This window comes from Quercus suber, unplaced genomic scaffold, assembly GCF_002906115.3.
Source record: "Quercus suber isolate HL8 unplaced genomic scaffold, Cork oak 2.0 scaffold_340, whole genome shotgun sequence".
NCBI lineage: Eukaryota > Viridiplantae > Streptophyta > Magnoliopsida > Fagales > Fagaceae > Quercus > Quercus suber.
The window spans coordinates 701,360-722,705 of NW_027069792.1; the positions used below are offsets into that span (position 1 = coordinate 701,360).

The 21,346-nt window shown below is 37.3% G+C and overlaps 2 protein-coding genes across 2 annotated transcripts; both read left to right on the forward strand.

Moving 5' to 3' along the window:
• Positions 1 to 9,676: 9,676 nt before the first annotated feature.
• LOC111990586 (early nodulin-like protein 17) lies at positions 9,677 to 12,510 on the forward strand. Its single transcript, XM_065759737.1, has 2 exons — positions 9,677 to 10,000; positions 11,823 to 12,510. The coding sequence occupies exons 1-2, from the start codon at positions 9,805 to 9,807 to the stop codon at positions 12,161 to 12,163; spliced, it is 537 nt and encodes a 178-aa protein (XP_065615809.1). The 5' UTR covers positions 9,677 to 9,804; the 3' UTR covers positions 12,164 to 12,510.
• A 3,118-nt stretch (positions 12,511 to 15,628) lies between these two features.
• LOC136061675 (early nodulin-like protein 17) lies at positions 15,629 to 18,378 on the forward strand. Its single transcript, XM_065759738.1, has 2 exons — positions 15,629 to 15,870; positions 17,689 to 18,378. Exons 1-2 carry the CDS (start codon positions 15,675 to 15,677, stop codon positions 17,949 to 17,951), a joined length of 459 nt encoding a protein of 152 aa, XP_065615810.1. The 5' UTR covers positions 15,629 to 15,674; the 3' UTR covers positions 17,952 to 18,378.
• Positions 18,379 to 21,346: the final 2,968 nt, after the last annotated feature.

Here is a 21,346-nt window from a genome sequence, read left to right on the forward strand (position 1 = left end):
TCATAGCGCAGGTCGCCTCTTTTCCCTTTCCAACCAAGTTTTGGATGCCACAGGGAGAGGCGTATGATGGATCGAAGGACCCACTTGACCATCTAGAATTATTCAAGACCCTCATACACCTATAAGGGGTCCCAAATGAAATCATGTGCAGGGCCTTCCCCATCACACTTAAGGGACCGACTAGGGTATGGTTCAGTAAGATAACACCCAACATCATCTTGACCTTTAAGGAGTTGGGTGGACATTTTGTCTCACACTTTATTGGCATGCAGAGGTACAAGAGGTCCTCTGCGAGCTTATTAAACACCAAGCAATGGGAGGAAGAGAGCTTAAGGTTGTATGTAACTTGATTCAACAAAGAAGCCCTTTTGATTGACGAAGTCGACAACAAGGTCTTGGCTACAACTTTCACCAATGGACTCTAGTCCAGGGATTTTCTATTTTCTATCTACAAGAAGGATCCAAAAACTATAGCAGATATGTTGTACCAAGCTACAAGATACATGAGCACTAAAGACGCTATGATAGCCCAAGGGGGTAAACCAAAGAAGAAAGAAAGGCAAGAAGATCCCCGTCAAGATAGAGGAAGAAAGATTGCCTGAATGAACAAACGAACGAACGAAGGGATGATAGAAGGTCGAAACCTCCACCTAGTAGGATGACCAATTTCACCCCGCTAAGCACTCCACTCGATCAAGTCTTCATACAGATAAGGGATGACGCAGCACTAACGTGGCAGGACAAGTTGAAGGGAGACCTTAACAAAAGATCGAGGAACAAGTATTGCCACTTTTATCGAGACCACAAGCACGACACTTCTGAATGTTATGATTTAAAGTAGCAGATAGAGGCCTTCATCAAGTTAGGGAAGCTAAAGCGGTTCATCGGGCAAGAGAGAGGTAGAGAAAATCCACCAAGGGATCTAGAGCCCAACTGATAGACCAAGGAACAAACAAGAGCTCCACTCGGAGAAATAAGGGTGATTATAAGGGGAAGCACATTAGCTGGTTCCTCTAGAAAGGTGAGGAAGACCTACTTACGGATGGTGCAGAGTGTCCAAATCACCAGTCGTTTGCCCAAGTTAACAAGGGTTGATAACCCAACTATTAGCTTTTCTGATGAAGATGCTTGACGACTCCACCACCACCATGACGATGCTCTAGTCATCAACCTATCGATAGCTGACTTCAATACCCAGTGGGTCTTAGTGGATAATGGAATCTCAAATGATATCCTCTACTATCTTGAAAATTGACAAAGAGCGAATTATACTATCGAACAATCCGCTTATAGGATTCAATGATACCAAAGCCTTTCCCGTCAGATCCACTACCTTGCCAATGACCATTGGCACATATCCTCAACAACTCACCAAAGAGATCGCCTTCTTAGTTGTCGACTACTCCTCAGCCTACAACACTATCACTGGGTGACCTACACTTAACACGTGAAGAGCAACGACATCTACTTACTACTTGTTGGTAAAATTCTTAACCAAGTATGGAGTAGGGAGGCATACGAAGATTAGATGGCTCCTCGCGAGTGCTATATAGCCATGCTAGAAATAGATGATCACTTATAAACTCTAAACATCGAAGAGTGATGGGTGATGGTGGAGCCAACGGAAGCCTTGGAAGACGTTTCTCTTGATGACGAGCATACAAACCGGACCACCCACATTGGCATGCAATCCAGCCTTTTGGTCCGCAAAGAACTCACCCTCTTCTTGAGAAACAATCTGGATGTTTTTGCTTGGAACCATGAGGACATGCCAAGGATTGATCCCAGTACTGTAGTTCATCAGATTAACGTCTCTCCATCCTCCCCCCCCCCCCCACCCCCCCCCCCCCCCCCAATTTGGCATAAGGAGAGGGTCTTCACCCAAGAAAGGTTCAAAGCCATAACTAAAAAGGTTCACAATCTACTGGAAGCAGGCTTCATCAGAGAGGTCTACTACCTCGAATGGTTAGCCAACATAGTAATGGTCAAAAAGCAAATGACAAGTAAAGAATGTGTGTGGACTTCATCAAACTAAACAATGCCTGCCCAAAAGATAGTTACCTATTCTCACGGATTGACTTCCTCGTAGACTTGACGGCTAGACACCAGCTACTAAGCTTTATGGACACTCTCTCTAGCTACAATCAAATCAAGTTAGACAAATTCGATCAATAGAAGACTTCGTTTGTCATAAGTCAAGGGTTTTTTTGCTACAAGGTCATGCCGTTTGGGTTGAAGAATGCGGGAGCGACGTATCAAAGGCTTGTGAACAAAATGTTCGTCCAGCAGATTAGGCAAAATGTTGAAGTGTACGTAGACAACATGTTGGTAAAGAGTAAGAGGGAAGATCACCATCTTGACGACCTTCGGGAGACATTCGAGATCCTATGTCTCTATAACATAAAGCTGAATTCCAATAAGTGTGTGTTCGGGGTGTCATTAGGAAAGTTTTTGGGTTTCATGGTGTCCTAGCGGGGCGTCAAGGCCAACCCAGAAAAAATTAAGGCCATGTTGAAAATGGAGGCCTTAAAGAATGTCAAGGAAGTGCAGAGTTTGACCGGAAGGGTCACGGCCTTCAATAGGTTCGTCTCTCAAGTGACTGACAAATGCCTGCCACTCTTCAAGACACTTTAGAAGGCCTTCGAACGGACAGACGAATGACAAAGAGCCTTCAAGGAGCTAAAGGTATACCTTACGTCCCCACTTCGCTCAATCCATCCAAACCTAATGAAGAGCTTTCCCTCTACCTAACGTATACCCCATGGCCATCAGCTCAGCTCTTATTTAAGAAGAGAACCACGTACAGTTACTTGTATACTACACCAGTTGAGCGCTTAAGGGAGCAAAAGGGAGGTATCCCCCTATGGAGAAGTTGGCTTTCGCTCTAATTACATTCGCCCGCAAGCTTAGGCCGTATTTCCAAGCATACACCATAGTGGTCTAGACCAACAAACTCTTGCGCAAAGCAATGAACAAACTAGAGGCAACCGAACAATTGGTCCTATGGGCAATAGAGCTAAGTGAGTTTGACTTACAATATCGACCGAGGACTACGCTTAAAGCCCAAGCCCTGGCTGACTTTGTCATCGAATTCACAACGAATGAGGATGAAGGCTAGGGGGTGACCCTATGGTTGGTCAGGACGGGTGGATCACCTAACAGACCTATCGAAGGGATTGGAGTTGACCTACAATCCTCAAAAAGGGACATGATAGAATGCGTGATCCGCCTTCAATTCTTGACGACTAATAATATAGCTAAGTATGAAGCAGTCCTAACGGGCCCCAACTTGGCCAAATCAATAAGGGCCTCATTAGTAGTCATACACAGTGACTCTCAAGTCATTGTCGAGCATGTCAACAGAAACTATGAGGCTAATGGGGAATAGATGAAGAAGTACTTGCATTTGGTTAAGAAATAGATGAATCTAAATTTCGCAACGAAATTTGTACAAGTCCCAAGAGAAGAGAATGAACATACTAACCATCTAGCCAAAGCGACATCTGTAGAACATATAATCGTCGATAGTCAAGTATCATCCTTCATCCAGTATTAGCCTGCCATTAATGAAGTAGATGTACTGATAATCCCAATAGGAGCTAATTGGATGACTCCAATCTTCTCCTACCTTAAAGGCGGGACACTTTTAGAAGATCGCAACACTTCCCGAAGGCTAAGGGTGTAGGCATCGTGCTTTGTATTAATAAGAGACATCCTTTATAAAATGGGTTTCTCCCAACCGTACCTAAAGTGTCTAGTTCCCAATGAAGAAGACTATGTCATGAGAAAAGTCCACGAAGGGGTACGTAGAAACCACTCGAGAGCATGATCACTGGTTCACAAGCTCATACATGCAAGGTGCTATTAGCCCACCATGTAGAAGGATACCCAGTCCTATGTAAAAGCATGTGTTAGATGCTAACGCTTCAAAAACATCATAAGGCAACTATTATAACAACTCACTCTGATGAATGCCCTATGGCCCTTCGCCCAGTGGAGACTTAACATTATGGGATCCTTCCTTATGGCAATACTGTAGCTCAAGTTCCTCGTCATTGGAATCAACTACTTCACTAAATGGGTCGAAGTAGAACCTTTAGCCACAATCACTAAGAAGAACGTCTGAAGCTTCGTGTGGAAGAACATCATTTGTCGCTTCAAAACCCTTAAAGTCTTTGTCTTTGACAATGGAAAGCAATTTGACAACGACGCATTCAAAGACTTATGCCAGCAACTAGGGATCAAAAACCACTACTCTTCACCTGCCCGCCCATAGGCCAATGGATAGGTTGAGGTTACAAATCGATCCTTGCTCAGAATAATCAAGACTTGGTTTGAGGAGGTAAAGGGGGTATGGCCAGATGAGCTACCAAGCGTTTTATGGGCATACAAGATGTCGACTCGAACACCTACAAGTGAGACACCCTTCTACCTTACATTTGGGAGTGAAGCTGTCTTTCTAGTAGAAGTTGGGTTAACAAGTTCTAGGATAGCCCAGTATGATGGAGGGAAGAATGAAGAAGGAATACACCTATAATTAGACCTTCTGAATGAAATTAGGGTGACAATTGAATAACGAATGGCACGCTACTAAGGCCTTATGGCCAAGCATTACAACACCAAGGTTAGGCCCAGATACTTTGAGGTCAGGGACCTCGTCTTAAAGAAGGTGACGACAGCTACTAAAGATCCTATGTAGGGCAAGTTAGGCCCCAATTGGGAAGGACCCTACAAAATCGTTGATTGATATAAAAAGGATACCTACCACCTAGAAACGCTCAACGAACAAAGGCTCTGTCGCCTTTGGAACATCGAGCACCTGAGGAAATACTACCAGTAGTGCGCAAACTACAAACTATGTTATCACTTCTCCTTTAAAGTTCTGTTATGTTTTTACAGTTGTTTAAATTTTGTTGAGTAAACTCCAAAGGCCCGTCGGGCAATCTATCTACAGTTTTCATATATTTTCAATAAGAGGAACTATTCTTGAAGAATTATCTAGAAAAGTTAAAAAACTTATAAGTCCTAACTACAGGGTAGACCAATGACCGAGGACATCGATGGGTGCCTACTCATTCAAAAAATTCTAAATCTCACCTATGGGGTAGACCGACGACTACAGTCACCAACAAGTGCCTAGTCATTTAAAAAAAATTCAAAGTCCTACCTACCAGGTGGACGGACGGACTAGGACACCAACGGGTGCCTGGTCACCCATATATTCTAAATCCTACCTGTGGGGTGGACCAACAACTATGGACACCAACAGGTGTCTGGTCACCCATATATTCTAAATCCTACATATAGGGTGGACCAACAACTATGGACACCGACGGGTGCCTAGTCACTTATAAAAATTCTAAATCCTACGATAAAGTGGAACAACGACGAAGGACACCGACAGATGCCTGGTCGCTCATATCCTAACTCCTACGTGGAGGATGAACCAATGACTAAGGACACTGACAGGTTCCTAGTCCATAAATTTCTAGATCCTTCCTAAGGTATGGATCTAAGTCAATGGATATATTGTATATAAGGTCGCTTAAAGACCGACAGATGCAACATGCAATTGAGCTAAGCATATATAGTAGATGGGTATATTAAATACTCAATAAAGTCGATACATCATGCATTGATCACACATTCATGCATAAACAATATGTGCAAAAAACAAGATATATAAATAAAACTTTGTCAAACCTGATGGAGGCATAAATTGTCACTTATGCCAAAACAAGGCACCAAAATTTTTTTCAAAATTATTTTAAACATAAAAAAGAAAAAGAAAAAAAGGGATCAAAATAATTAAGTTGGAGGAGCCTCAGGGACTGTGGGGCCTTCCGTGGCAGTCTGCCTGTCGATCACACCTCCAGCCAGAATAGCTTTCTCCACCTCCACTTGTTTATCGTCTTCCTTGTCATCTATCTCTACAATCATATCTCCTCCTCCAAAAGTCATTGGGATCGTAGTGTCAATCTAAACTTAAGAAAAGTCCTAACCATGGAAAATAAGGATGGCCTGCTTGCGAAATTCCTTGAAGCCTTCCCCATACTGGTCCCCTAACTCGTCAAAATAAGGTTGGGAATCTTTGAACTCCTCCACGGTGTCAACTTTGGTCTTGTTGACTTGCTCAAGGAGAGCGGCTAGTTTGGTCCTCAAGTTGGCACTGGTCTTGGCTAGCTCCTTCACCCGATGAGCATCACCCTCTAGTTGGGTCACCATGGCTTTTGATCATTGACCTCACCATTAAGGAGACAAATGGCCTCCTTATATTCCTTTATCTTTTTGCTATCAGCAGCTAGATGGGTCCTTAGGCGCCTAACCACCACCTCCTAAGTAACTCTCCTAAACTGCAGGGCCTGGATCCTCACTAAAGCCTGAGAAAGAGAAGGACGGTTAATCACACAGTATAGATAAAAGAGAAGAAAATGTGTGAGACAAGGGGCTTACCCTCGTTAGGTGGAAGAGGCCAACATCCCCCAAAGGCTCCATCTCATGCTCAGAGCATTCATCGAGGTCCACATCCCTAACAAGGGACTGGACCATTGTGACGGCATACTGCTTGTTCCTCACAAGCAAGGGGATAAGTGTGGGGGCAACAATTTCGGAGTTGACGGTTGAAGGAGCAACAAGGCCTTGGGAAGTCATTAGGCCTTTTTACCCACGTCATGGCGAGGGGGGTCGGGGGTCTTCTACGAGGGACCTACGCTAGCACCCATCGGAGGATCCATCATCCTTTTCAATGGGTGCTCTTTGTCACCCGAGTTCCTCCTCTTCTGCCTTACCTTGGCCGAAGGGATAGACGAACCGCTGGACTTAAGCTAAAAGGCTGCCACCTTTTTTACCTCATAGGCCCTTTTCTTCCTTAAGTCCATCTCTAAAATGACAAAACCAACCAACAGGTCAGGTCGGTACCAACGAACCAATTTGGCAAGGACGAACCAAGATAGATAAAGGACGAGTGAAAGTAAACTTACGCAAATGGGCTTAGGCGTCCAATCTTCTTGCTTTGTCTGTTGGGATTAGTCTACCACAAAACACGTGCAAGTTGTCAAGCGTGACCAACTTCTTCCAATTCCTTTCCCCAAGAGGGATAGCGAGGATGTTCTGTAAGAAGTCTTCTTCTTCTTCGTTAATCATAAGGCGCACCTGGGCTGAAATAGAAAGCACATAGAATCAATATAAAGAAGTGAGTACCGACGAATCAAACAACGACAAACAACTCACCAGATTCATCCAAAATACCCCACGTGTTGTCATATTCCTCCCCTATGTTGTCCCACTCGTCAGGCCTACACACCCAATTCAAGCCCTAAACAAAAAAATACCTACTTTTCCTATCGCGATTGGAATCAGGAATGTCAGACACTAATTTTAACGACAGCTTGCGAACAACAAAATTGTAAAATCCCTTTGAGGTTGCAATATGTTGAGGTTTATAACAGTAGAAAAACTCGTCTAGGGTAAGGCAATGACAAAGAGATAATTTAACTTACGTACTAAATGAATGATGAGTCCCAATATTTATAAACTTTTTCATGTCTTTTGGGAAGAGATATATCTGTTTACCAAAAGATGTATTTTATCTAAGAAACATGTTGTTTTGAGCTGAATGAGATTGAATTGTTTGTTTTAGTAAGACACATGTTGCAACGGGAGTGAATTAAGGATTAGGCTTCTAAGATTGGAACTTGGCAAGAGAAGTCCTCATTCTAATATTGTTCAGCAAATAGAGAAACACTAATTTGGAGAAATTGATTGAAAGTTGTCCACAGGAAATAGATCTTAGAGAGAAGGAGAGAGAAAGAGCAAAGAGTATAGAGAAAGAAAGAGATAAGAAAGAAGTGAGTTGTTTATATTTTGTAACTACTACCCAAGAGACAGAACATTGTGTCTCTAAATTAATACAAACAAATGAACAGCAATGGTACTAAGAAAATCAAAATGTTTTGCATAAACCACCAAACGAAAAGGCATATTTTTTTTGGGAGTTTTTAAATGTAAACATGATAGTAATTTATTTAGCTATGTGGTGCAGTAAAGAGTGATCAACAAAAAGACAAATGTTTCGCAAGAGAACATAATCGTGATAAATTAATTATTATATACAGATTGGTATTCCTTGTATATATATAAATAAATAAATAAATAAAAGTAGTTTGTATTTTTTGTCCATCAAGAAACACAATTATTTGAAGTTAAGAGGCAAGTCTTTGTTTAAATGGCAACGTTTCGAGTAAAGGGGTGTATGGAAGACAATGATAGGGTTTAATTGTGATAAATTATAGCTATCAAGTAGGCCAATAAACAGAATCCAATCCATCCCCTTGTCTGTCATATCTATTTATCTGTCTTGAGTCTTTGCTCGTCCCTCGTACTTCAAGTCACCATCCGTTGAGTCGAGACACAAGTCATACCTCCAAGCCCCCTTTAACTATTTCCTTCACTCTCATTGAGGAAACCTTAGAAAAACTGAAAGTGAGGGAAGGAAGTTCATGGCAATCCTAAAAGAAGGAAAGAATCTCAATTAGGCAGGTTGCAACATCCATATTAGCCTGATTTTCTTGAATAAGTTGGAATGAGTTTAGTTGAGGATGAAAAACACCCAAGATGATTAATTTATTATTACTATTATCGTGAGAACAAGAGTGTCCATGGTTCTTTTAGAGCTTGATTATTTCTTTAGTATTATAGAAAGAAATTCTTTGAGGGTGGTCCCAAGTTGTTGAATAAATGATCCCATGAGATCTTAAGAATCAACTGTCATAGAAATTAAATTTACAAGCTGAACAAAATTGGATTAAGTTATTTATATTAGCAAGTAACAAATTTTAGATTTGAAAATATTTTATTTCAAAATAAATGGGGCATTGGGGGGGGGGGGAAGTCGCATGTGCGGTAGGTGGCCCACAATGAGGGGGTTGGATATACAGTGAAATCAACTGCCTAATAAAGGGCGAAAGGAGAGATAACCGTTTGAGCTTTTAATGGTGTGTGCTGTGTCCACCTCCACCACAATCATAACGACCAATGGGGGTAGGGTTTCCATAGGCATGAGTTTGTATCAAATTAAGAGACAAACTTATTGGACCACAATCTACGCCAATCAGATTGTAAATTTCCGTGTAATTTTTTAATATAAAAATTTCATAAAACTCCTACAATATTCGCTTAGGTACCAAAGCCATTATGATACGCCTACAATTACAAACAAGTAACAATACAATACAAATTGTTATCTAAAAAGACAAACAAAAACAACACAATGCAAATGTCTATCTCCAATTTAAATTAGTACCTCTGCCTCAGGTGAAGGATTACACTCAGTACAGATATTGACACCTATTTTTCTAAGTGGAATTTAAAAAATAAATTTGTAGTTATTCTGATGATAAATAAAATAATATTAAATTAAAGAGAAGGTAAAACCGTAAAAGTCCAAAGAAAAAGAAGAATTTTTAATGTAAAAAAAAAAAAAAAAAAATCAAACCAATAGTAAAAGGTATCCCATATTCCCATTGCCACGCACATGGTGAAGTTTGTCTGAATGTAGAATTCCCTATATAATAACAGTATAACACGCAACAGTCAGCCTTAATTAATGGACCTTCACCAAAGCTTGTTAAGCTAAGCTTTTTTCCTAATGAATAAATAAATAAAATACTATTAATTAAAGGTATAGATTTTTAAAGATAAATAACCAATGCTAGTTGGTAGCAAGCGAAAAAAGTTACTACTTGACAACAGGCAAACACTGAAACAAGCCAAACCCAAAACAGAGCTTCTTTGGAGAGAGAGAGAATGGAGGTAGTGAGAAGAAGAAGTGGGTCTGGGTGTTTGAGCGTGGTGGTGGCAATAATGTGTGCTTTTGTGGTGGTAATGGTGCCCGGAGTGTTGGCTACTCGCTGGACTGTAGGAGGGAATATGGGTTGGTCCACTAATTTCAATTACACTGTTTGGGCTCAGGACAAGCACTTCTACAATGGTGACTGGCTCTGTAAGCGCTCTCTCTCTCTCAATGTGTGTGTGTATGCATGTTCTGAAGCTCAAAGATCTACTCTGTACTTGTAGTACACCTTTCTCTATAAGTAGTTCATAGCAAAATTCATGTTCTTTCACGTTTTAGTCAGGTTTAGTTTCAAGTTGCAGCTCAAATGAGATAGATCTAAATTGGGTTGTGGAGATTATGTGCTTTTTCCTTGTTTTTGCTACTTATTTTGCCTTCTGTCTTAAGATAAAATTTCTGCTTTATGGAGACTGGAGAGTTCTTTCCACTGATTTTGTTGAAATGCTTATCTTTTTGTGTAAAAACCGTTTGCACATATCAGGTTATCTCAGATCTTTCAATTGTTGTTGTTAATTTGTGAAACTTGCACTTATGGCCCACTTTACCTGCTTGAAGATGCAAGAAAATGGAAAGAGGAAAACATAAAAGAAAAAAAAAAGTGGTTAATGCAGACAGCAGACCTGAGAAATCAAAAAAATTTCCCTGACACTACTGCTCAGCTTTGTTGGGTTGAGTCTTTTGTTTGCTGACCCAAAAAAAAAAAAAAAAACTATTTTGCTTTGCTTTTCCAGCAACTGGTGATTGAAGTAGTATTTTGAATTTTGATTTCTTCATTGTTTGTCATGACTGTCCGGGCTGGCTCAGATTTAAGGATTTAGTTGTTCTTTAGTTTAGGATTACTTTATGCAGATTTGCTACTTTCTTGAACTTTCTTGGGCTTCTGTTTGTGCCAAGTATAAAGTGCCTGTCTTAATTCATTTGCGCTGTAGTTAGCTAGCTTTATTGATAAATAATGGTAAAAATCTCTTCTTTCTTGATCTAGACATATCTTTCACTGTTGCCTTCAACTTGAACTATCTTGCTTCTTTTATATAAAGTTTTGCTGTGTAGGATTGAGTCTAACATACAGTGCCAACTTGAGCCTCAATTTTGCATGATGACATTTCAAGACCTTCAACCTTGTTGGTCATTGTTGGCTTGATATGCATATTGTTTGGCCAGATTTCCTATAACTTAAGCATCTCAGATGATGAGGTTCTCTGACATGATTTTTGAACTCAAACAATGTTCTTCGTTTGTACAAGGGGAGTGTTAGTTGGATAGCTTGAGATACTCATTACTGATCAGATTCTTAGCCACTTTTAAGTTTTTGGGACAATCTGTGCATCCCACTGAACCTGATCTTTGCTAAGGGAACAAAGCTATTGTAGTTTATTAATCACTGGAAGATCATAAATTAGTGAACATATTTGATTGGACTCTACATCAATACCATACCACATACATAATGTTGTTTCTACATTCTATTAGTCATTATGTTCTCAGCTGAGTTAGACCCTCCTATCTATTTTATGACATTTGGCACAAGCAAACTATTTCAATTGAGAGTTTATCTCAATTGTAATTTTGTAAAGCTCTAAAAGGAGGAGTTTGTAGGTGAAGTGTGATTACCTTGCAGAAAGTATAGATTAGCATCAGGTGGGAGTCAGTATCACTCATTCATGCTTATGTATGATAGGGCAATGCCAAGTTCATTGAGAACATATAAAAGAAGCACTTCTTGTAATCTGCTGATGATGCTAACCCTAGCTAATGTCAACAGAGAATGTTTAGATTTAATGCTCATAATTTGAATTGTTAAATTTTAAACATTTCATATATTATTTCTCTTAAATACTTGGTTTGCTTGTTTGGAGAATGTTTTTGTGATTTCTTTCTAATATTTAAGCACAGCCGTGTAATATCACTGTTATTTACTTAATTTAAAGGTTAATATTTAAGCTGCTGATTAACTCATTGTTGTTTTCCCCAGTTTTTGTGTATGATAGGAACCAGATGAACGTGCTAGAGGTGAACAAGACGGACTATGAGTCATGCAATTCTGATAATTTTCTTCACAATTGGACTACTGGAGCTGGAAGGGATGTGGTTCCACTGAATGTGACGCGAAATTACTATTTCATTAGTGGCAAGGGGTTCTGCTATGGTGGCATGAAGCTAGCAATACATGTGGAAAACCTACCACCTCCTCCCACATCAACCCCATTGGATGAAAAAAGCAGCTCTTCTACTTTGACTTCAAGAGGCATGATTGTTTTGCCAATGGTTTTGGCCATTGGTGCAGTGTGGGATGCATTCCTCTGGCACTGGTAGCATTGTTGATCTTCAAAAATTCAGCATTTTAATGAGGGCATTCAATTATACTTGAGACATTCCTTAAACCAATTTGTAGAAAGGAAAGGAATCGAGTTGTAATCCACCTTTTTTTTTTTCTTTTCTTGTGGGATAATTTTAATTTATGATGTGTGTTGGTTTTCTTCATGGGATGGGATGGATTGGTAGCTGACCTGAAATTGGGGGAAGGTAGTGTGAGTGAGTGAGTACATGACGTTTGAGTTTCAAAGATGTTGACTGGACTGCAATCTGCAAGTGCAACACTAAGATATGATATGGTTTTATTGTTTGAGATTTTATTTATTGGAGAATTCAGCTGCGTAAAATGCGGACCTGCTTCTGACTTTTTCTTTTTCTTTTCTTTATTTATATGAAGCAAGCTGTAACCATGTGCTGCTATATGTACTTGTTATGTCACTTTCATCATGTGCTCATGTACACATATTCTACTGATGACACTCGTTAATCTTTATGAGAAAATGTGAACTGATATTGATGCTTTATATAAAATCCTTTTTATTCGTCTATTACCAAGACTTGTACTAAGCATTATTTATGAAAACTTTGGGTTTGGTGATCCTTTTTTATTGCAAAAACAAAAATTATCTTTATTTTTTTATTTAATTTTTATTTTGAAAATTTAATTTATAAGTGGATAAAACAATTTAAAAATCAATAAGAGAGTGACTCTATTTTTTAGACAATGTTTTAGTGGGAGTTAGAGTTGTATTTTTATCGAATTGTACTTTAGTTTTGTCTCTATATAAACATAGGAGTTTAGGGGTATTTTTGAACTAAAAAAATGAGAAATTCAAACAGAAGGCCCCTTAAATAGTATTATAGATTAGACAAATTTTGTGAGTTTTAGTTAGCTCAATTGATAAAGTTTTTTATGCTTGAATAAGAAATCTGAGGTTTAGTTCTCACCTATAAGAGCAGATACTATAGATTGAAACCCTCTCAAATGAATCTCAATGCATGCATCTAATAAAAAGAAAGATAGAGATAGAATATATTTTTCAAATGAATCTCAATGCATGTATCTAAAAAGAAAAAGAAAAAGAAAAATAGAGATAGAATATAAATTCAACTCGCTCATCTGACCAACAATCTTAGTTTTCATTTTTTGGATAAGAGCGATCTTAGTTTTCTTTAAATTCTTACTTTTGCATTTTTTGGTCACTAAAATTGAGCCAATCACCAATGGTGCCCTCCCTATGTTTAAGTTCATTTGAATAGAGCTATTCAAATTAAACCAGTTTTGAGGCTAATTGTAGAATTGCACATGCGGTATGATAATTGGGTCCTTCTACTCCTTTTGACGGGCTGTACCCAACAAATACTTCAAGGTGGGTTTGGGTTGGGTTGGGGTGGCAGCAGATTTCTAGGACTCTCACCGTGTTAGTGAATTCTAGTCAAAGGCCAGCTCCCTTGACTCAGGCAGGATATTGCGCATATCACCTCACCAATGTAGACAAAACAGGATCAACATAGACCGAATAAGATCAATATAGACCAAATGGACCGACGTGGACTGAATAAGACTAAATGGGCCGAATTGGACTGAATAAAACTTTAGTAGACAGAATGGACTAAACAGAATTGAATGGACCGAATATGACCAAATTGGACTGAAGAGGACAAAATGGACCAATATAACTAATGTGGACCAAATAAGACTTTTGAATATTTATCATTTTTATTGCATTTTTAAGGCTCATATTTCTAATTTCTAATGTCTATTTTATTATTTTATTTGTATTTTTTAACTCAAAACTAAAGAGTTTAGCCCAAATATAATAAAATTTCATACTTTTCAACCCAAATATGAAGAAATTTTTTTTTTTTTGAGCCAAACTTAAAAGAAAACTTACAAAAAGAAGAATAAACTTTAGCTACAAAATTGGTTGTAGCCTAAGGCTACAACATTACGCATCGCATAAGGTTGTAGTTTTATTCTTTTATCATTTTAATTATTTATTCTCACACATTGTGTGGGTCTGCGACTAGTAGTATAATAATACCATGCTTCATACTTCTTAATGTTGTCATACTTATCTTATTATATTTCAATGCTATTTAAAAAATTTATATTTCAATGAATAAATTATCATATATATTTATTTTTTATAAACACACTAGAATTTTAAGCGTTGGTTATGAACCTTATGATATATCAATTTGTAAGGTTTACCATTCAGGTGGATGATGTCGCGGAAGCCTGAAGAAGAGCACACACGATGCTCTCTTGATGGAACAGAAACTAAACTGTTAGTTCCTAGGTAGTAAACCTCGAGTCCACGAGGGGTTCCTTGAATCCACAAGGTGATAGGTCTGGAATCCACCAGAGAATACAATAGACACAAGTCTGAATTTTTATTGATAATAAACTATGAAAAACGTTTACAGACTTAAGGGCCTATTTAAGGGCTCCTTTAAGCTTGACTGACAAGAAAATATAACCTAAATTAACTCCTAATTGATACCTAACCATAACAGGAATCAAATTTGACCTAAAAAACATTAAATGCACCTAAAAACAAGGAAATTTAGATTTGAAAATATTTTAAAAAATAAATGGGGCATTGGGGGGGGGGGGGTCGCATGTGCGGTAGGTGGCCCACAATGAGGGGGTGATATACAGTGAAATAACTGCCTAATAAAGGAAAGGAGAATAACCGTTTGAGCTTTTAATGGTGTGTGCTGTGTCCACCTCCACCACAATCATAACGACCAATGGGGGTAGGGTTTCCATAGGCATGAGTTTGTATCAAATTAAGAGACAAACTTATTGGACCACAATCTACGCCAATCAGATTGTAAATTTCCGTGTAATTTTTTTATAAAAATTTCATAAAACCCCTACAATATTCGCTTAGGTACCAATGCCATTATGATACGCCTACAATTACAAACAAGTAACAATACAATACAAATTGTTATCTAAAAAGACAAACAAAAACAACACAATGCAAATGTCTATCTCCAATTTAAATTAGTACCTCTGCCTCAGGTGAAGGATTACACTCAGTACAGATATTGACACCTATTTTTCTAAGTGGAATTTAAAAAATAAATTTGTAGTTATTCTGATAATAAATAAAATAATATTAAATTAAAGAGAAGGTGTAAAAGTCCAAAGAAAAAGAAGAATTTTTAATGTAAAAAAAAAAAAAAAATCAAACCAATAGTAAAAGGTATCCCATATTCCCATTGCCACGCACATGGTGAAGTTTGTCTGAATGTAGAATTCCCTATATAATAACAGTATAACACGCAACAGTCAGCCTTAATTAATGGACCTTACTAAAGCTTGTTAAGCTAAGCTTTTCCTAATGAATAAATAAAAAAATACTATTAATTAAAGGTATAGATTTTAAAGATAAATAACCAATGCTAGTTGGTAGCAAGCGAAAAAGTTACTACTTGACAACAGGCAAACACTGAAACAAGCCAAACCAAAAACAGAGCTTCTTTGGAGAGAGAGAGAATGGAGGTAGTGAGAAGAAGAAGTGGGTCTGGGTGTTTGAGCGTGGTGGTGGCAATAATGTGTGCTTTTGTGGTGGTAATGGTGCCCGGAGTGTTGGCTACTCGCTGGACTGTAGGAGGGAATATGGGTTGGTCCACTAATTTCAATTACACTGTTTGGGCTCAGGACAAGCACTTCTACAATGGTGACTGGCTCTGTAAGCGCTCTCTCTCTCTCAATGTGTGTGTGTATGCATGTTCTGAAGCTCAAAGATCTACTCTGTACTTGTAGTACACCTTTCTCTATAAGTAGTTCATAGCAAAATTCATGTTCTTTCACGTTTTAGTCAGGTTTAGTTTCAAGTTGCAGCTCAAATGAGATAGATCTAAATTGGGTTGTGGAGATTATGTGCTTTTTCCTTGTTTTTGCTACTTATTTTGCCTTCTGTCTTAAGATAAAATTTCTGCTTTATGGAGACTGGAGAGTTCTTTCCACTGATTTTGTTGAAATGCTTATCTTTTTGTGTAAAAACCGTTTGCACATATCAGGTTATCTCAGATCTTTCAATTGTTGTTGTTAATTTGTGAAACTTGCACTTATGGCCCACTTTGCCTGCTTGAAGATGCAAGAAATGAAAGAGGAAAAAAACATAAAAGAAAAAAAAAAGTGGTTAATGCAGACAGCAGACCTGAGAAATCAAAAAAATTTCCCTGACACTACTGCTCAGCTTTGTTGGGTTGAGTCTTTTGTTTGCTGACCCAAAAAAAAAAAAAAAACTATTTTGCTTTGCTTTTCCAGCAACTGGTGATTGAAGTAGTATTTTGATTTTTGATTTCTTCATTGTTTGTCATGACTGTCCGGGCTGGCTCAGATTTAAGGATTTAGTTGTTCTTTAGTTTAGGATTACTTTATGCAGATTTGCTACTTTCTTGAACTTTCTTGGGCTTCTGTTTGTGCCAAGTATAAAGTGCTTGTCTTAATTCATTTGCGCTGTAGTTAGCTAGCTTTATTGATAAATAATGGTAAAAATCTCTTCTTTCTTGATCTAGACATATCTTTCACTGTTGCCTTCAACTTGAACTATCTTGCTTCTTTTATATAAAGTTTTGCTGTGTAGGATTGAGTCTAACATACAGTGCCAACTTGAGCCTCAATTTTGCATGATGACATTTCAAGACCTTCAACCTTGTTGGTCATTGTTGGCTTGATATGCATATTGTTTGGCCAGATTTCCTATAACTTAAGCATCTCAGATGATGAGGTTCTCTGACATGATTTTTGAACTCTTCAAACAATGTTCTTCGTTTGTACAAGGGGAGTGTTGTTGGATAGCTTGAGATACTCATTACTGATCAGATTCTTAGCCACTTTTAAGTTTTTGGGACAATCTGTGCATCCCACTGACCTGATCTTTGCTAAGGGAACAAAGCTATTGTAGTTTATTAATCACTGGAAGATCATAAATTAGTGAACATATTTGATTGGACTCTACATCAATACCATACCACATACATAATGTTGTTTCTACATTCTATTAGTCATTATGTTCTCAGCTGAGTTAGACCCTCCTATCTATTTTAGACATTTGGCACAAGCAAACTATTTCAATTGAGAGTTTATCTCAATTGTAATTTTGTAAAGCTCTAAAAGGAGGAGTTTGTAGGTGAAGTGTGATTACCTTGCAGAAAGTATAGATTAGCATCAGGTGGGAGTCAGTATCACTCATTCATGCTTATGATAGGGCAATGCCAAGTTCATTAAGAACATATAAAAGAAGCACTTCTTGTAATCTGCTGATGATGCTAACCCTAGCTAATGTCAACAGAGAATGTTTAGATTTAATGCTCATAATTTGAATTGTTAAATTTTAAACATTTCATATATTATTTCTCTTAAATACTTGGTTTGCTTGTTTGGAGAATGTTTTTGTGATTTCTTTCTAATATTTAAGCACAGCCGTGTAATATCACTGTTATTTACTTAATTTAAAGGTTAATATTTAAGCTGCTGATTAACTCATTGTTGTTTTCCCCAGTTTTTGTGTATGATAGGAACCAGATGAACGTGCTAGAGGTGAACAAGACGGACTATGAGTCATGCAATTCTGATAATTTTCTTCACAATTGGACTACTGGAGCTGGAAGGGATGTGGTTCCACTGAATGTGACGCGAAATTACTATTTCATTAGTGGCAAGGGGTTCTGCTATGGTGGCATGAAGCTAGCAATACATGTGGAAAACCTACCACCTCCTCCCACATCAACCCCATTGGATGAAAAAAGCAGCTCTCTACTTTGACTTCAAGAGGCATGATTGTTTTGCCAATGGTTTTGGCCATTGGTGCAGTGTGGGATGCATTCCTCTGGCACTGGTAGCATTGTTGATCTTCAAAAATTCAGCATTTTAATGAGGGCATTCAATTATACTTGAGACATTCCTTAACCCAATTTGTAGAAAGGAAAGGAATCGAGTTGTAATCCACCTTTTTTTTTTTTTTCTTTTCTTGTGGGGTAATTTTAATTTATGATGTGTGTTGGTTTTCTTCATGGGATGGGATGGATTGGTAGCTGACCTGAAATTGGGGGAAGGTAGTGTGAGTGAGTGAGTAAATGACGTTTGAGTTTCAAAGATGTTGACTGGACTGCAATCTGCAAGTGCAACACTAAGATATGATATGGTTTTATTGTTTGAGATTTTATTTATTGGAGAATTCAGCTGCGTAAAATGCGGACCTGCTTCTGACTTTTTCTTTTTCTTTTCTTTATTTATATGAAGCAAGCTTTAACCATGTGCTGCTATATGTACTTGTTATGTCACTTTCATCATGTGCTCATGTACACATATTCTACTAATGACACTCGTTAATCTTTATGAGAAAATGTGAACTGATATTGATGCTTTATTATAAAATCCTTTTTATTCGTTATTACCAAGACTTGTACTAAGCATTATTTATGAAAACTTTGGGTTTGGTGATCCTTTTTTATTGCAAAAACAAAAATTATCTTTATTTTTTTATTTAATTTTTATTTTGAAAATTTAATTTATAAGTGGATAAAACAATTTAAAAATCAATAAGAGAGTGACTCTATTTTTTAGACAATGTTTTAGTGGGAGTTAGAGTTGTATTTTTATCGAATTGTTTTAGTTTTGTCTCTATATAAACATAGGAGTTTAGGGGTATTTTTGAACTAAAAAAATGAAAAATCCAAACAGAAGGCCCCTTAAATAGTATTATAGATTAGACAAATTTTGTGAGTTTTAGTTAGCTCAATTGATAAAGTTTTTATGCTTGAATAAGAAATCGAGGTTTAGTTCTCACCTATAAGAGCAGATACAGATACTATAGTTGAAACCCTCTCAAATGAATCTCAATGCATGCATCTAATAAAAGAAAGATAGAGATAGAATATATTTTTCAAATGAATCTCAATGCATGTATCTAAAAAGAAAAAGAAAAAGAAAAATAGAGATAGAATATAAATTCAACTCGCTCATCTGACCAACAATCTTAGTTTTCATTTTTTGGATAAGAGCGATCTTAGTTTTCTTTAAATTCTTACTTTTGCATTTTTTGGTCACTAAAATTGAGCCAATCACCAATGGTGCCCTCCCTATGTTTAAGTTCATTTGAATAGGGCTATTCAAATTAAAACAGTTTTGAGGCTAATTGTAGAATTGCACATGCGGTATGATAATTGGGTCCTTCTACTCCTTTTGACGGGCTGTACCCAACAAATACTTCAAGGTGGGTTTGGGTTGGGTTGGGGTGGCAGCAGATTTCTAGGACTCTCACCGTGTTAGTGAATTCTAGTCAAAGGCCAGCTCCCTTGACTCAGGCAGGATATTGCGCATATCACCTCACCAATGTAGACAAAACAGGATCAACATAGACCGAATAAGATCAATGTAGACCAAATGGACCGACATGGACTGAATAAGACCAAATGGGCCGAATTGGACTGAATAAAACTTTAGTAGACAGAATGGACTAAATAGAACTGAATGGACCGAATATGACCAAATTGGNAAATCATCTAAACCTAAAATAACGTTTTTTTACATAAAAATACTAAAAATAATAAATTACAATAATTAAATAGTAAATTGTGTCCTACATCAGACCCCTCCACTTGAAACAAACTCGTCCTCGAGTTCATCTTTGAAATCTGGAATCTCCCATGCCAAGAGAACAAATATGTTGAATACTTCATCTTCTTTGTCTTCTTGCCAAACTTGAAAGTCATTAATTGGGCAACTTGAACTTCTTCTCCCTTGATCTTCATGTAATTGACAATATTCACCAAATAAGAGTCAATAATCAAATCAAATCTTTCCACCCCAATAAAATCAATAAACTTTGTTTCGATGTCTCCCAATAAAATAATAGGAGTTTGAATGTTGCAATCATCTAATGTTTGAATGGACCGAATATGACCAAATTGGACTGAAGAGGACAAAATGGACCAATATAACTAATGTGGACCAAATAAGACTTTTGAATATTTATCATTTTTATTGCATTTTTAAGGCTCATATTTCTAATTTCCAATGTCTATTTTATTATTTTATTTGTATTTTTTAACTCAAAACTAAAGAGTTTAGCCCAAATATAATAAAATTTCATACTTTTCAACCCAAATATGAAGAAAAAAAATTTTTTGAGCCAAACTTAAAAGAAAACTTACAAAAAGAAGAATAAATTTTAGCTACAAAATTAGTTGTAGCCTAAGGCTACAACATTACGCATCGCATAAGGTTGTAGTTTTATTCTTTTATCATTTTAATTATTTATTCTCACACATCGTGTGGGTCTACGACTAGTAGTATTAATACCATGCTTCATACTTCTTAATGTTGTCATACTTATCTTATTATATTTCAATGCTATTTAAAAAATTTATATTTCATTGAATAAATTATCATATATATTTATTTTTTATAAACACACTAGAATTTTAAGCGTTGGTTATGAACCTTATGATATATCAATTTGTAAGGTTTACCATTCAGGTGGAGGTGGAACCCAGTTACAGTTTTCTAAAGGTCGACTCTCTCTACTGTCTAGACTCTAGAGTACTCTCCTGGGCGGCTTGATATCCCATTAACAGACTTATTGCTTTCATACACATCTCTGCAGGTGTTTGTTTCCTTCCCCCATTCCCATGTCGCACCTCATTTCTATTTTTCCATACACTCCAGGCAATCATCAATCGAGTTGGAATCAATACTGGGATTCATCACAATTTTCTTAAGGATGTCTATAAACTCTCCTTGCCCTTCAATCACATGACACAGCTTGCTACAGCTCCATACCTTTTTGCATTCACACAATACATGCATAACAGTTTCGGGCCCAGAGCCACATGTGTGATCCTCGATGACTTTACTGTGAAAAACAGGGGCGAAGCCAGAAATTTTTGTTTGAGGGGCGATTTGTGTTACTAATTTATTAGTCTATACAAACTTTCATGCACATACACAAACATATGCATCTATACACATACACAAAAATTAGTATCTTTCATAATAAAATCCTTAAAATTAAATGTTTCATAGAATTAAATTAATCTTTCACCATCTTCCATAGAAAATATCCTTACAATTTTTATTTACAATAGAAGTTACTAAATTGCCTACCATTGTGAGTAAAAAAATTTCAATTGAATTAAAGAAGTGTTCAAATACATGAA